At 23.8% G+C, this 18,261-nt stretch overlaps 1 protein-coding gene across 2 annotated transcripts; it reads left to right on the top strand.

Moving 5' to 3' along the window:
• The first annotated feature begins 313 nt into the window (after positions 1–313).
• LOC114131694 (pyruvate dehydrogenase (acetyl-transferring) kinase, mitochondrial) lies at positions 314–17,130 on the top strand. 2 transcript variants are annotated; one of them, XM_050208015.1, is made up of 9 exons: positions 314–361; positions 9,766–9,943; positions 12,907–13,117; positions 13,599–13,783; positions 13,853–14,023; positions 14,084–14,253; positions 14,683–14,795; positions 14,880–14,991; positions 15,439–17,130. In XM_050208015.1, the coding sequence occupies exons 1-9, from the start codon at positions 329–331 to the stop codon at positions 15,583–15,585; spliced, it is 1,320 nt and encodes a 439-aa protein (XP_050063972.1). In that variant the 5' UTR covers positions 314–328; the 3' UTR covers positions 15,586–17,130. The 2 variants fall into 2 exon arrangements, with proteins under 2 accessions (XP_050063972.1, XP_050063973.1); XM_050208016.1 differs by lacking the exon at positions 314–361 and adding an exon at positions 7,433–7,875.
• The last annotated feature ends 1,131 nt before the right edge of the window (positions 17,131–18,261 follow it).

The following is an 18,261-nucleotide window of genomic DNA, read 5'->3' on the forward strand; positions in this document are numbered from 1 at the left end:
ATTATTGTCCAAATAGGTTATCATATATCTCTATGAATCTATAATTAAGATGATATTTTTAATACGATTGCAAAACAAAATGCACAATTGAATACATTATTTATTTAATGTGTTTGATATGGTTATTAATATACTAAAATACATATATTTGTACAAGAAATATAACATAATTATAAACATTTCTTTAATAGGTAACTACTCAGATCATAGATTTTAGGCAAGGGCCACGCAGTACTAACAACAGAGCATTACGAGTTTAAATACTTCTGTACCTAGTTACCTGTGTTTTATATACTTAACCAAGTATGTAAATAAACATGTAGAATAAATGAAATTGGTCATTGTGCAACCACTGTATTCAGTAAGTACCTACTCACTTCAGTCTACAATCATATAGCATGATTAGTGATTAATAGCTAATTATTAAATATGTAATAAAACTTAAAATATAATGCAGACATACCTAGGTAATATACCTACACAATGCACTTGTTAAGCGAAGTCTATCATTAATTTATGAAGTAGGTACTTTAATTAGTAACACTATAAAACAAAATACCTACATAATATTTAAATATTAGTAATATTACCTACGTCCTACAAGGCTATAAAATAAATGTTATAATACAAATACGACAGCTTAGATAATGCATGATAATGGAGTTATGATACGGTAATCAGCGAATTAATTTAATAAAAAAAATCTGTTGCATTAAATTGCCACACCACTATTTTAATTGCATACGATAATATTATTTTAAATAAATATTCAGCTTACATTTATTTTTTACCTTTATATTTTTACCTACATGCCTGTTGCATAAAAAAGTAAGGTGCATTGAAACTATTAAATTCTAAGGAACATTGTATAGGCAACTTTTTATACATTCAGGCATATCATTATGTTGAAATAATTTATTACTTATTTGTGTGAATATATTATTATAACATTTTTTATCTACAATATTGATATGGTAAACAAACATACTGGGAACTATTTTACTCACATGTCAATATTCTACAATCTATTCTATCACCACCCAGCACTCGTCACCAATAAATGTTTGAATTTTCACTCATACAGACGAATGAGGGACAATAATTCTATTCCAAGTAGTACGTCATAATATTCATCATTTCCTCCAATTATTTTGAAAAAAATTTCAAAATGTCCACAGTACTTAAGTATTGAGTATCTAGAGCCTAGTTTTAGTATTCATGTAGGTAGTAGATATTATATTGCCTACCGCTTATTCCATGAATATAGAAATAATAATACAGAATTAAATAAAATTAGAGACAACCATTTATGACCTAGATTTTGCTTAGCAGTTGGAGAGCTGCATTGATCAATTTTAAACACTTTTAGAAACGGATTTTCTGATACCACACATTTGATAATTGGATTTTTTGAGCTTACCAAGCTTCAAATACCACCACATGCCACTAGTGAATATAAAGTACACTGTTTTTGGTAGATAACATTTTACGGAAACCGATAGGTAGTATAATATTACATTACGAAACTATAATACCTATATACCTAATGTATTATATAAAGTATCTAATGTCTATACGAGTACCAAATATTTGACTATATTTCAACATATCTAATTAACTATTTTTTTTAAATATTATATACAACTATTGTACTATTTAAACATTTTAAACTAAAACATGGGTTTAAAAATGTTGGAAATATTTTTATTTTTATTTTTTTGTTTTTAATAGAACGTGAAAGTTTAAAACCATATATTTTTCACTAGCCACCTTTCTAAAGAATCTGAAGTACAGAAACTGAACAAAATTAAAAATACAAAATAATAATTTTCCTTTCCTTTGTTTACGTAATTTTAAACAATAATAATATTTTAATTCACGCACATAAGAATTAATGTAATATCAATATTGTCTATTAATTTATAATTATTAAATATAGTTAATAATTATTAATTATTAACTAAAGAAATCATAAATATAATTATATAAACACATTAAACATTTGTTATTTCTCATCAATACGTTATTTTGTACTTTTTTTAGATATAGGTACACAATGTTTACACTTATTTATTAAAAAGTACGGTCTGGTAATGACCATTTTAATGATATGAGTATAAGACAATATATATCAAGTACCTTCATGTATTAATAATTCTATATTGATATTATATAAAATCTATATGACATAATCGCATTATTTGTTCTGATGTTCAATAATAATATGATTATATAACCTATAATGTAATTTGCTATATAATTGTTTAGTACTTTGTAACCCTAAATATACTAATTATTTTGAATGATAACTCGTAAATAAACCAACCTCCAAAAATAAGTATAAGAAAATAATAAATATTTTATTATGACGTGTTAAATAATAATAACAATAGTACCTAGATAATAATACTTTTTAAAATTTTAATAAAGCAAAGACATAAAAATCAAAACCACTCTAAATCTATTTAATATTATTTTTATTGATTATTTAGTACTATATCATTTATATTTGTAGTTATTTTTTAATAACACTATTTATAAAATGGAACGACCGAGGTACATTGTTAATAAAAAAAAATTTTGATTAAATATTTTAGCTTAACATTGTTTATGATTCAGCATAACTTGTACTCGGTACAAAAAAAAATTGAAAATAAGTATTTTAATAAATTCTAAAATCAAGTTTTAAATAACTGTACTATCAAAGAAGAAAAGTAGGATGAGTATGTTAAGTAAATCACCCTGTTATAAGCCATATCGCCTGATTATTATTATATATTATTTATTATAGCTACACGTCTGCAGCTAAATGCGCGCAATGTGCTGTGTGTACACTGTGTAGTGTGTACAGTATTATATTGTAAAACTATAATAGTATAGTAAGCTAATAAATAATAATAGACAATAATATCAGTGACAGTGTTAACTTCTAAGGACGTGGGTGTTGATAATAAAAAATCATAATACATAAATATTTGATATTATACAGTCATATAGAACGGTTCGTCGGTTCATATCGTATTTGAAACCTATACGTGTAATGTACAATACACTTACATTGTACAAGTATTACGCGATGTATTCTGTAGTGCTGATGTATATACGCGTGTGCTCAATCAGCGTTATTATTCTATAAATTATACACTATATAGTATATACAATATACATACATAGACAACGAGAAACATTGAACTCATCTGTTACACAGTTCAACTAAATGCAATTTATCACATATTAAGTGTATTAAATACATTTAATTATTCATAACGGCCCCATCATCAGTAATACATGTCGACCTCTAGTACGGTTCATATCCCTCATATCAAATCTGAGCATATCATGTTTCATATATTATTATTATTATATATTTTGTTTATGAACGAATCGAATAGCGATAGTCTATTATATAATCAATAGTAATACTATATACGCTTTCCGGTTTTCAAGTTTTTTTTAATTTAAATATTCCTGTATGCGTATACAATAAAAGAAAAAAATAGTTTTGTGGATGTCCTGGACCAAGAATCCATGGGTACTACAAGTACCCTATAAGTAGGGTACTGAATAATACACCTAATGGCTAATTAATTACATTTGAATGAAATATTAAAATACTTATGTTAATATTATCCTTCATCCCTAAACGTTATAATTTATACAACTTAATAATTAGTTGATAACATTTAAAGTTAACTATTGACAATATACGACGTAAGTCGGTAATTTAAACTGACATTTTATTTGGATTGAAATAATTGATATTATGAAGATTATAATCATGATATTTCTCATGTAGTCATATCTTAATCTAAAATATTGATCTTATAGATACCAACTACAAATTATAACCGGGGTCAGAGATTGTAATAATTTTATAACCTTCACTAAAGTACTAGACTGTAAAAATGTAAAATAGTACACATTTTTGTTAAATGTTAAATGCGTACTTAAATAATTAATAGTAAGTATTATAATATTGACATTGGTAATTACTAATTACTAATTAATATTAACCAACAATCACCCATATATTATGATTTTATGGTAAACAGACAAAAATTACTTGCATTACATTTTGATATTATTCCATAATTCATTGAACATTATAAATTAGTTCTAATAAAAAATTCAAATTGTTAAAAATGTCCAGTCCTCTGAACCAGGCATCATAATATTATAATGAATGTTTAAAAATCATTGACATCTAAAAGTAATATTATGAACTTTAAAATAGTATATTATAAAATTGTGTAATTATTATTATACTTATGAATTTTACAAAAAAAAAGAAGCCTAGGCATCATCATTGCATAAATTACCAACTACGTATATAATACATATAGTCAGAACTCCGAAAACAAGTATTGTTTTCTGTTTGCCATTAATTTATTTGCGTAACAACTCTTTTTACTATATACTGTTATAATAGATATTAAGTAGACTTCTTAAGAAAAACTGATTCGCAAACCGTTATGGTAAATTCATGATTTAGTATTTTTGTGTAGGTACAGTATGAATACATATGCGTGACTGTATACACACCAAGCGATCTAAAAGTAGCGCAATTATACACCACGTTAATATATTAATAATATTTTTATATTATATTATACTGTATCAATATATTTTATTCTAGATAAACTTTGAACTCTGGTAATCAATTAAAAATACAGAATATTTACAACGGTCTAATGTATCTTTATAATAATAAGTAATATCTAATTAGTAATAAAATTTTATATAATATATAGATAATATCAAATATCAAATGTTCGAATCAGCTAGTATACCCATATGATTTTATAGTAAACAAACAAAAACAGACAAACAACTTTCTCATTTTTATACCATAATAGCTTAAATAGCGTAAACCAGTAACATCCTCAGCAACGCATTATAAAGTTGTGAGAATGTATAGGTGATTGGATTTTATTACTTTGTAATAATGTAATGACTAATGATTCATTGTTTAATAAATAATTATTAATCATCCAAAATAACTTAAAATTGCTTATAAAAAGATATGCATACGTTAGAATACCCAACAACTTTAAACATTTAATCACTCGTAAAACATATATGTGACTTAATTCAATATTATTACATTTTTTAATTCTAGTAAAAAAGACTTGTGATGTGGAATCTATTATTAGTTTTTAAACCTTTTTTTTATTAGTTTCCCAATCATTAAGAAATATGCTAGACAATTTTTATTTTTGACCTCCTAAAGTAGATACTTGTTAAATTTACTTCCCTATCAGAAAGATATAATAATTGATCAATTTTTTTCTATTTGATTTTATTTAATTTTTTAATTAGGGGAAGAAAAAATATAAGGAATATTGTATTAAAGTTTCAAATCTTAAATTTAAATATAAGTTTTTTAAATTTCTAACTGTAAAATAATTTACAAATCTTCGTGATTTTAACGAAATTCCTAAAGATTCTATATTTAAATGCTTATAAAAAAATATTACAATTTGTTAACTTATAAATGAAAAACTTATAAAAACTTTGTACTCAATTTTCAATTTTAAAAAAAAAAAATTTATTGATAATAACTAAAAAAAAATAAAAACTATTTAAAATTTCTCAGTTATAAAAATTTTATCACGTACAAATGATAATTTATAAACATTAGTGAAATTTAAAATATTTAAAGTATTTTTTTTTTATAATAAACAGCGCGTTTGAGGAGATATAGTTATAATTTTACTGGTGAATACCTATCTAATGTAAAAAAATCAACTGCCAAGACTCATAAAAAAACAATATGAATTTCGTACAATATTTTTTTATTATTATTATTATTATTGTAGATAGAAAAACTTTTCAAAATTCTTGATTAAATTTTCAATTCAATTATACATACATAAAAAGAAATACGAGTATTTTAATAAATTCCTAATTATAGAATAATTTTTAAATTTTTGCAATTTTGATAAATTTCCTCAAAATTCTATAACTGGACTTTAATTTCAAATATTGTTACCACTTAAGAGGAACTTTGTATTAAATTTCCAAAAAAAAAAACAATTGTTTATACCTATAAATAGTTCAAAAAAAGTCTAAAAATATTTTTATAACCTATAGTAATTAGTAAGTGCTATTTTAAACATCCCGTTAAAATTCCAAGTATCTATGATTATTCGTTTCCGAGTTACACTAAAAGGCAATATCGATTTCATCCAAAACTAGTTTTATGTACATTTTTTTTTTGTCTGTTTTTCTCAATTATTTTGAAAAATATTGAAAATTTTAATTTTAACCACTCTAAAGTAAAAACTACATCAATTTTTTTTTTATTAGAAACAACCTTAAAATTGAAGATCAACGCATTTTTTTAACTATGCTTATCGTGTAATTACAAAACAAAAAAACACACATAACCATCATTTTATCATTATTGTTAAGCCAATATGTAGGTATACATTTAATACTCCACTCGGAATCTAAAATTAAAAATTTAACCTCATATACCAAACTGTATTTATGCCCATTACTCATATTTTTATGTGCATGTGCTGTTGACTTTCGGTAACATGAACGTATGGCGATGGTCATTGACATAAAAAGTTACTCAAAATAAAAAAAAATACTACTGTATAGTTTGCCAAATTCTAGCTATTTTTTTTTATATTACATTTTCACATGTCTGATATTATATTTATTACCTACTGTCGTTTATCCTACTCATAAATATTAGTGTTTTTAGAGATAAATTTCGTAAAATTATGTCCACACAGGTGGTACGGTGCCTCTTCGTCACAGTACAGTATAATATGATATATACTACAGGGTAATCTATTTAATATAACACATTCATTACTTCAAAAAATTTTAACTCTTTTGAATATATTTTATTGCATCATTAAGTCGTTAACAACGATATTTTCTAAATAATACCTATACATATTTATATAATATACCTATGTTGTCGTCCAAAAAATTTAAAAATTTAAAAAACATAACGAGATAAAAAAAAATATATATTTTTTCCCAAATTGTTGTATTACAGTAATGATTTTAAATGATTTAAAATATATATTTTCAAAAACACTAGTGTTTTCTGAAATAGGTACTAATGAGTGTCTTACACTCTTATGTTAAATCAATCACTCCGTATAATAATAATAATGTATACCTATGACTGGTATTTTGCTCTTATTTTTGTTGTTGTTGTTGTAGTTGTTAGTAGTGGCGCGTCGCGAGTAAATGGCAAACGTAAGAAACTTAAAGTTAAAAACATACATCGTGACGCGCACGATATAAGCGTCGTTCATAATAATAAAAATAATAAAATTACGTAGGTCCGTCCCTCTTTTGTATACGTTGCCGCCGACAAGGCCTGTTTACCGCCACCAAAGGCGGATAGCTGCACCGGATACCACTACCGTGGTAAAAATACGAGCAACAAACAAATGCATACCGTGCGCGGGACATATTACAGTGACAGTGTGTCGAGTAAGGAGTAACTTGTACAAAATATGATTATTATGTGATACGATTACTACGATTACTGCGCCGTCGAAGCCCGCGAAATATAATATTATTATTGTGTATTATGCATAATAATTTACCAATTACTACAGACGTCTGATGTGGCTTTGGCCTCCAGAAATCGTTTGAAATCGATCGTAAACCGCAGTATCAAAATTTTATCGATTCGCGTACCTATATCATAATTGATAATATTATGTGTATTTTTCATTGTCGTGGACTCGTGGATGGCAGTAATAAATTATTATGAAAATAATAATATAGATTCGTGATTATATTACCACCACCGATTCATATGTAAGTTAAATTCTTTTTCGCTTACAACGCCGTCGATTAACGTACCTACATCAGCACGTATAACACACGCCGTTATCGGTGAGTACCTACCTTATTACATATTATATTTTATTTCAATGCAATATTAGTCGACTTAATTTTCAAAATTGTACACGATTTGTGCAGAGTACCGCAATGTACAGTTTAATAGGTTTCTAATTTTAAACATTTCCGTATATATTTTCTTAAATAATAATTTTTTTAACATCAGCTATTATCTATATGATAATAATATGGTTACTGCCTACTGGTTACTTTTTTTGTTTCAACTCATAATAGTGTGTTACCTATTGTATGATTTACAACTAATTATTATTTCAGGCCGTTCTGTACTTATATATATATATATGCTATAATTATGCGAGTACATTAAAATTACGTTTTTTAACGTATTTTAACTTACTTACTACCTACTGCAAAGTAATTTATACAAAAACTGTTTGTGTTCGAACTTCGAATAATTGACAATTTACTAGACTACAGTTCATGACACACTATATATGGTACCTAACTATCTGCTATTACCTTCAGTTATATACCTACCTACATGGCTACATAGCTGTATAAGTACGTGATGTGTATACAGAGAGAGGGTGAGTAAGAGAGAAACCAGAAAGTAGTTTAGAGTAGTTAGAGAGAGATAGAGATAGAGAGACCTTTGTCATGTATCTACATGTTTCCGTCACGGAAAATATTAAACTAATAATGGCTTATATCGTAGTGAAACATCATTAACGAATTGAAAGGGAAGAATTCGATCCACGTTCTATTATTTGTCTGTATTCGTCAATATTTCGATTTTCAGAGAATACAAAACAACTTAAATCAGTTATACCCATCCATTTTTAGGTTATTTTAAAATATGTTTGAAAAGTATACAAATTAACATTCGCCTCGTCTATTGTCAATCAACATAATATATTTAAATGCATTCACAAAATAATTAACAGTTAGCAGTGTTCTAAGTTCTTATTTATTAATTACACATTGATTTTTTCATTATTACATAATTGAATAGCCTATTTATAAAACTGATTACGCTGATGTCGAACAATTAATATTGTTAATACGATTTTAAGTATTTTTGTAATAACAAATAATAATGCTGTAATTTTCTTTTGGAATAAATTTTATTTATTTAAAAAAAACATTTTGACTTATTGTTTCCGATCTCATCGTTATTCATTGTATTAATATTATACCTACGATGGCACTTTAGAAACTACCTACACTTTACACTGTAGAGACGTAGAGTCTACAGTTATAATAATTAATTGTATGATTAATGATTATGAGTTTAAGTCGTTAAATGCAATTTGAAATAATTAATATTATCAGATAAATTTTCATGAAACCAAGTTTATTCGCTAAACGCCTAGCTATTAGTATACATTTTATCTATTATTTTATATTTTAATTATCAGCGTTTAAAATTTTGTTATTAAATGTTACAATATACAGTTGTGGTTTTTAAATTTTAAGCTCACGCTATACATTGTCAAGTGAAAACAATCGAATTTGCCAGTTGTAGTCAAGTGGCTTCATATGTTTTCGTTAGATGGCGCTACTAACGATAACTTTTTTGTCCTCGCTCGCCGATTTCGATCATAATATTCCTATCCACTTATCTCTTATCTTCCTACCATAAATATTATTATTATAACAAAATATATAATACATATATTCATAGTATACAATACACACGCTATATATGTATTTATTATAATAAATACATCAATAATTGACGTTGTTATCATTATTGTTGATAAATAATTAATTTTATTCGCTACCTGTAACTTGCTGGTAGTTGTTTCGATTAAGTTTAATTCTTTTTTTTTTTTTAATCAGTTATTTTACAGCCGATGTACCTACGTTATTAATTTTAATTAATTTACATGTTTTTTTTTCTTCTTGGAAAATAATTCACAGTCACTGCACTGTTCAGAGGCCAGAGTGTTCATACAACAGTCACATTTTGCTGACCAAAAACATTCATCCAAAATGAGGCTGATTAGCTATAGACTAGCCAAAAACCTGGAGAAAATGGTCGATTTCTACTCGCAATTCAATCCATCATCATTATCCATTAAACAGTTTATTGACTTCGGTGAGTTGTTTACAATAGTAAGCTAATACAATTATTTGCTCAGCTTGCATCCACAATAGTTCACAATTATATTACACACATTTGGCATGTCCATTGACAATGTAAAGTTAGTGATACTAATAGTTGTCACTAATAATCTTCATTGTGGATACACTTTTGGTCTATTTTTATTGCAAAAATTTAAATTTCCTTATGTAAATATTTATTATACATAGGCCCATATAACATAAATGCAAATTTAAAAAAAATGATTACTTATTGATAAATTAATGTGAAATAAGTTGGGTATTACTTTCAATATAAACTTTCAAGGATTGTTTTATTATTATAGTTTTGTACAAGGTATTCTACTGATAAATGTATTGCAATTATAATCATTTGAAGGTCAATTGTAATGCATTTCATTACTGACCTAGAAAGTAAATACTATTTTATTTATAGCATCATTATTACATATGTACTAAACTTATAAGATCTAATGTACAAAGAGTTAAAATAGTTTCACTAAATTATGCTTTTTTACATTTTATTATTAGTTTTTTTTTTATCGATTTAATATTATAAATTTTGGATTAAAAATAATATATAATTATTTTCACAAAATATTAGTTAATAGAAAATAATTGCATTATTATTACCTATAGTTTTTAAGCTTAAAGTATAATAGTTTTTTAGGCAATTTTCCAGTATAAATATACCTAAGTTTAATTACAATTATGGTTGAGATTAAATACAAAATTATGTTTTCAAGCAATTTTGTTATTTTTAATTTTTTAATTATTATGGCTAAAACTGTTGGACATTTATGCATGTGAAATATGACAAAAATATGTGTGTAAATTGTATAAAAATGAAAAAAAATAGTCAGGCGATAAAAAACCAAAAAATAATGAATAATGTAATATGCAGTAAAAAATTTAAAGAAGTAGGTATTGATAATAATTAAAAGAAAACAACTTAGATAGCGTTTTTAAAATATTGGTAGATTGTAAATTTTAATGATAATAGTAAGTCACCAGTTAGTTGCACATTAGATCAGTACTTTACATATTGCTATAAAATAATATTAAAGGTTATAAATTCCTGACAATAAGAGTATGTTCTAAAAGTTCAATATATTTCACCCTTAGTAGATACATAGCAAATAATTTTATTTTATACTTCAAATGTATTTTTCTATAATCAGTAAAAACATTTTAATTGAATGGTATGTTTTAAATTTTTTTCTTGAAAATTCATAAATTTCAATAAACAAAATGTACAGTTTAGTTTTTTGTGAAGTAATCAGTAGTCCAAACTATCCAGTTTTAAATACTTTAGCCCTTCTCTTTTATACTACCTATCATAAATATTTATTACAAATTGTATGCATATATATATATAAGATATTTGTTCTAATAAAAAAAGATTAAAACTTAAAATTTTAGTTTTAAATTTTCAAAATAGAAATTTTTTAATTTAATAAGATTGATAGTTATGTTATGGTTGCCAGATTTTAAAATTCCCAAACCAAGACGTAGTGAACTTTTTTTTTATGTAACGCTTTTAGTTTATTTGTATATATAGCGACAGATTAACCGAAAAGCTAAAACCATGTCTATTAGATTTAGTCATTTAGGTATATAACATAATATAATATAATCATATAATTGTACAGTACAATATTATTCTTTGTTTTATTATTAAACAATACATTAATTAATGTTATTTGCTCTCAGTTTCTATTAACCAGGACATGTTGTTTAAACTGAGGTGATTAACAAGCCTAGTTATGTTAGCAAAGTAAAATTTTCTTGCTTTAAAGGCACACTTTTATCACAAATAGATTTGTTGGTAAAAATGTATTTATCTATAAATATTGTATCTTGTAGTCATTCATAAAACAGTCAATGGCCTTATCATTTACATGAAACTGTTGAACAAATTTTGTTTTGTATGGATTTATTTTTATTTTATATTTTGTAACATTCTATGGATGGAAGAATTCTTTACTTCAGTACCCATTCACCGATTATATAAAAATAATTTTTAAGCTTCAAATACACTTTCAAAAATATTAATGGTCAAAATGTATTGCACTCTTTGATCTAATCTAAGAGTTAGAAAATCAACAAAATAACTCAATTTAAAATTTATCACTTCTAAATTATACATATTTTTCATTATCAACCAATTTTAATTTTTTGCAAGTGTTTTTAAATACATGATTAAAAAAATGGTTATCTTGAAAATTTATAAAACTAAATTACATAAAAAGATTTTTACATTTTTGAATATTTGAAAAAAAAATTGATACTTATTATGCTATTATTGCTATGGAATTAAAATTTCTGACTAATTACTAAATATATAGTATATGTATAATATATATATATATATATTGATTTATTAGGGTGATACTCAGAGTGAGTACATATTCAGATTTACACTTAGTTCTAACCATATAAATTGTACTTATTCAATATAGGAGCTACACTGTTACCTAAACCTTTTAAAAACAATATTATATAAAAGTTGAACTAAAATTGTTGAGTAATTCTACTTTTTTTTAATAAATAGTTAAACATTTCTTATTTTAAAGTTAAGTATAATTTCTATTAAACTAAAATTAGAAATATTAATAATAATATAATCTAAATTAAAATGTTAATAATTTTAAATAAATATTTATAACTAATTACATTTTAATTAAATATTATTTTACTATATTTATCAAATAAGTGTCAAAAGACAACAAAAACCATTAACCACATAAAAAGTAACTATTTTTATTCAAATAATTAGAATTATTATTATAATATATATACTTAATATATTTTGACTATAAAAATATTATTTTTTTTTTTTAAATAGGTCAATAATTGTTGATTTTTACTGATTTACAAAAAAAAAAATGATGCTGTAATTTAACCTTTTTTTTATTGTTATTATTATTAATCAATAATCATTACTTATCAATGTAGGCTTAAAGGCAAATGAACAAAAATCATATCAATTTTTAAAGAAAGAACTTCCGGTCCGTTTGGCAAATATTATGAAAGAAATTCACTTGCTACCAGATAATCTGTTGAAAATGCCATCTGTAAATTTAGTGAATAACTGGTACACACAATCTTTCAATGAAATGATAGAATTTGAAGTTGATGATGGATGTACAGAACAAACTTTGGATAAGTAAGTATAAATTTAACCCTGAAAAAATATTATTATAACTTAATAAAAGTACACAACATTTTCAGTAGTATTATAAAACAATGAACGTTAAATTTAACAAAATATACTAGTTAATCAAATACGTAATGCTCGTATACTTTTATATCCTTAATACATATTTTACTCTTTTTTAATAACATAATTTTATTTTAAACATATAAACATACTTTATGTGTCAATGTACAATTTGGTTTTAATTTTAGCATTGCATTTTGACAAATACATTTATAAAATGTATTTTTATAGAAACATCTTCTTTAATCAATTTATTGATGTATAATTTTTAATAAATATGAGACTACACTTTAAAGAAAAAAAAGTATTTTATTATATATCTATTAAAAATGTAATTTAAAATTATTCATATAGGTACTTAATACTTAAATGTTAATATTTATTATGTAACTAATAGTTTTTTTTTTTTTTATTATTAATATTTTAGATTTTGTAAAATATTAGTAAAAATTCGTAATCGTCATTCAGATGTTGTCCAAACAATGGCACAAGGGGTCTTAGAGCTGAAAGATTCACATGAAATCGATTTGCATACTGAAAACAGTATTCAGTATTTTCTTGACCGTTTTTATATGTCTCGAATTGGTATTCGTATGCTTATTAACCAGCATAGTAAGTTTAAAAATATATTGAAAATCTTTTTTTTTTTAAATCTTTACTTTATTTGTTTTTGTTTTTAAGCATTGTTATTTGGTGATCATATAAACAGCAATAACCATCATCAACATATTGGATGTATTGATCCATGTTGCGATGTGATAAGTGTTGTGAAAGATGCATACGAGAATGCTAGATTTTTATGTGACCAATATTATTTGACCTCACCCGAATTAGAAATCTGTAAAAGTATTGGTAAGTATATAACTGCATAAAATTAATGGTCCCAGGTATTTATTGTATTTAATTTTACAGATGCTGATGATGAGCCAATAAAAATTGTTTATGTGCCATCACATTTGTATCATATTCTCTTTGAATTATTCAAAAATTCAATGAGAGCTATTGTTGAGCATCATAAGACTGATATTTTGCCACCATTGCAAGTAACAATCGTAAAAGGAAAAGAAGATGTCTGTGTTAAAGTGAGTTTAAAATTGTGTATATATATTCTATATAATTGTTAATTTAGGTATTTTATTTTGAAACATCAATGGTTTTTATTATCTATTGTAACTTGTAATATTATACTGATGTTATCTAAAATAATATTTAACATTATAAATAATATTATTTTTGTATAAGATGACTAGAAATTATTCAGTTTGTCATTGGAACTTTTCTGAAAATTTTTATTTTTTAATAATATTTGAATATTATTAGTAGATAGTTTATCATTTTCATACTTTTATTATTTTGTTATACTTAATAGTTTATTCTGATTTTCATAAGTATAAAAAATCTAATGTTTGTATTTATTATACTATAAAAGTTATGAGAGCTTCAGAATGAAATAAGCATAATATACTTAAAATATGTTCAATTACATACTAAGAATATTTTATGTTTAACAGGTGTCTGACCAAGGTGGTGGTATTCCTAGGAGTTTGAGTGAACGTATGTTTCACTACATGTATTCAACCGCACCACAACCTTCAAAATCAGATGCACATACAGTGCCATTAGCAGGAAAGTATTTTTAAACAGATGTTACTTACCCAAATACAAAAAAAAGTATTCAGGTTTTTAATGCAATTGTGTTTACAATTTTAGGGTATGGTTATGGACTTCCTATATCTAGACTGTATGCAAGATATTTGCACGGAGATTTAGTTGTATTATCTTGTGATGGATTTGGAACTGAAGCCATTATTTATTTGAAAGTAAAAATATATTATTTATTTATATTATTTAGTTTAAGTATTACATTTTGTTAAATCATAGTTATAGTTATGAATTAAAATATATTAATTAAATAATATTGTAAACTACTATCTATTAAAATTAAAAATATTTATAAATTTATACACTAATATATTAAATTCAAAATTTTAAGTGAACTAATTAATTTTTTTAAATAAATTATTAACCTAAAAGAATATTTCAGCATTCATTTTTTAAGCAATTACTTTTAAGTATTACTTTATAATATTGAAAATATTAATATTTTTTATCATCTAAGACTATACCTAATATATATATATACTTAAGAGAAATGTTTTGCATCACCTGGTTATGTAGTAAACAAATGTTCATTTTAAGAATATTATTTGGATGTGTAATAAAAAGATAATTTGTTTTTTAATTAAAATATTATTTTTTATTTTTAGGCTTTATCAAATGAAGCAAATGAGTTGTTGCCAATTTATAATAAGATGTCAACCAGGTTCTATAAAACAACTGATCATACTATAGACTGGAGAAGTACATGCAATCACACACCGATCAGTCAGCAGCAATTTACACAAACACAATAAGTACAAACTGACCATTTGGAGCTGCTTAGTCGCCATTTATATTACAAATAATACAATAATGGAATTTTTTTTTTAATTTATTTTAGTTATTAATTTTTTAGACATTAGAAATTTTTCATAATTGGTAAAAAAAGGAATGTTTTTTGGACATAATTCCTTTATTCTCATTATATTTTTGTATTAGCTCATTTAGTATGTATATTATTGAGAGACTCAATTTTCAAGGATATGGAAAATTTGAATTAATTATATAAATAGAACTTTTTAGTAATATTATTTTTATTAATTTTGCAATTTATGAATGCATTCTGATTGTCTGTTAAAAATATTAAGGTGGCATACACAATAATTTTATGATTGTAATAAAAACATTGTTAAAAAATTAAGCTCATGGTCATTAGAAAGTAATAACAAAAACACACTGAGAGTTATTTGACTTCCATAGATATAATATATTAAAACATGTGTTCTAGTTTTCTGTTTTAAATCATACATATTTATGTAATTTGTTATTTACAACAATCAAATTAATCCGTTCTTTTATACTTTTACACTAACCTTATTTTAATTTTTAAAAAGTTTTTTATTTTTATCTTTATCATATTATGTTGGCTATTTTGATTTCTATAAATGTCATAGAATTTTCTCATTGTATACCTCAGTTTATTTCTTTATAAACAACCTTAACTTTTTTTTGTAATTTATTGTATGATATGCATTCAATCAATTTATAGCTAAAATTGAAGTAGTTAAATAATTTTAAATTACAGAAAATAAAAACAGAAATTTCCACAACAACCTAGTAATGGTTGGAATTTTGTAATTATCTATTCTTATGATATCATGTTCATGCTGTACATTATGTATGCAATGAAAAATTGTTATTCAATAAAATATACTAGGTATTTGATTTTTATAAATAAATACCCTGATCATGAATTTAATTTTAATTGTTATTTTTATTTTTTTTTTTTTTTTTGTCAAAGTATACAATCAAATTATTAATGTTGTTTAAGAAAATTGCCAAAGTTATCCTTATTCTAACTAGTTACTATGATTATCTTCATTTATTATTAAAATTAGTCTCACTAAATCATATTTACACTTGGTATTTATTTGTATTGTACTTTTCATGGATGAGACTAATAATGCAATTAGGTATGCAGTATAATATGTTATTATAATAATAATATTGAATTATGTTAAAATATAACTATTTTATAACAGTTATAACTGTTTAGAAAAATATTTTAAATTATTTTATTTGACTGCATTTAGTTGATCATAATTTGGTTTATATATCACATATACTTTTAAATGATTTGGTTCTATTTGTGTGAAAAATAATATTTTTAAATGTATAATGAAATTTAGTGTTTGATACTGTTTTGTAAGAAAACCATAAAAGAAAAGATAAATGATAAAAATATTGTATAACGAACCTAAGCAAGTGATATGAATAAATTATAGTAAAAATCCCACCGTTTTATTGTAAAAAAAACTTGGTGTTTCTATATCATAATATAAAAATATCAACAAACTTAACTGCATTTTTTTTTATACAATTATATCAATGTTGCAGACCTCTACAATTTATCTAAAACACACCAATTATTTACAATATTACATTTTTAATACATTGTTGATCCTAATATTAGGTTGTACTTAGTAGATATTAATAAAAACTATAACTTTTAATTGGAGCGTTTGCTTTATGAAAAATGAATATATTTAGTGAAAGTTTAAATAATAAATAATAAAATAACCAATAAAATGTTATTAAAAGGGAAATATACTTACCATAACAGTTTTATTTATGTTTTACACAGTTATTCATTATTTTATTATAAATATTATAAATATAATACATAATATAATGGAAAATATTTATTTAATCAAAATTTTATTCAGCCTTAATTAGCTAACTTGAATGTATGTTTAAAAAACATTATTTATTCTACAATGACATCAGAATTTTAATATTTTTTTTTTTTGTATTTTGTGTGCTAGTTATGTTGCTAAGAAATTTGTAGAAGATGCAACCATTATTAAAAGAAATATTTTTTAAAAAAAACTGTTTAAACCAATCTGATAAAAATGATTTTTTTTCTACAACTATTTATATAGCCTATGAAATTGTGATGTTTAATATTACTAAAAATTCTACTTAGGGTATTTTAAGTACTTATTTTATTAGTACATATATTATATACGTTCATTGCATATTGATATTTATAACTAAAATAGAAGAATTAACTTAAAATTTTTATCTATTTGTATTTTCAATAGTTTGTGATTAAATATTGATTTACTAAAACAAATAATTAAAATGAAATTACTATAGAATTTTTAAATATTAATATTAGTGTACACTTGTCTGTGTTTTTTTTTTTTTTTAACAATTATTATTATTATATTGTGTAAAATGTGTCAAAGAGGCTCTGGAGAACTTATTTACCACATTCTGGTCAGAGAATGATTTAACTTTATAATAGCTGTACACACTACAAATTTACCACCTCTATTATAGGTAAACATTATTAAATTTATGGTAGCTACATCCACTTAAATTTTCAATCTGTTTTTATCACTTTTAAGCTATTTAGCCTACTTTGGAAAAATATCAATGTATGTTTACTAAACTTTAATAAGGTCCTAAAATGATAATTTCTATAA

The sequence above is a fragment of the Aphis gossypii genome, chromosome X, assembly GCF_020184175.1.
Source record: "Aphis gossypii isolate Hap1 chromosome X, ASM2018417v2, whole genome shotgun sequence".
NCBI classification, from domain to species: Eukaryota; Metazoa; Arthropoda; class Insecta; order Hemiptera; family Aphididae; genus Aphis; species Aphis gossypii.

What these genes read in the sequence shown, in the direction of transcription:
- LOC114131694 (XM_050208015.1), top strand. Translation starts at nt 329, where the DNA reads ATGAAATTGGTCATTGTGCAACCACTGTATTCA. An exon ending in TATGCTTATTAACCAGCATA is followed by an intron (nt 13,784 to 13,852) that starts GTAAGTTTAAAA and finishes TTTGTTTTTAAG; the next exon opens with CATTGTTATTTGGTGATCAT. An exon ending in AAGCCATTATTTATTTGAAA is followed by an intron (nt 14,992 to 15,438) that starts GTAAAAATATAT and finishes TTTTATTTTTAG; the next exon opens with GCTTTATCAAATGAAGCAAA.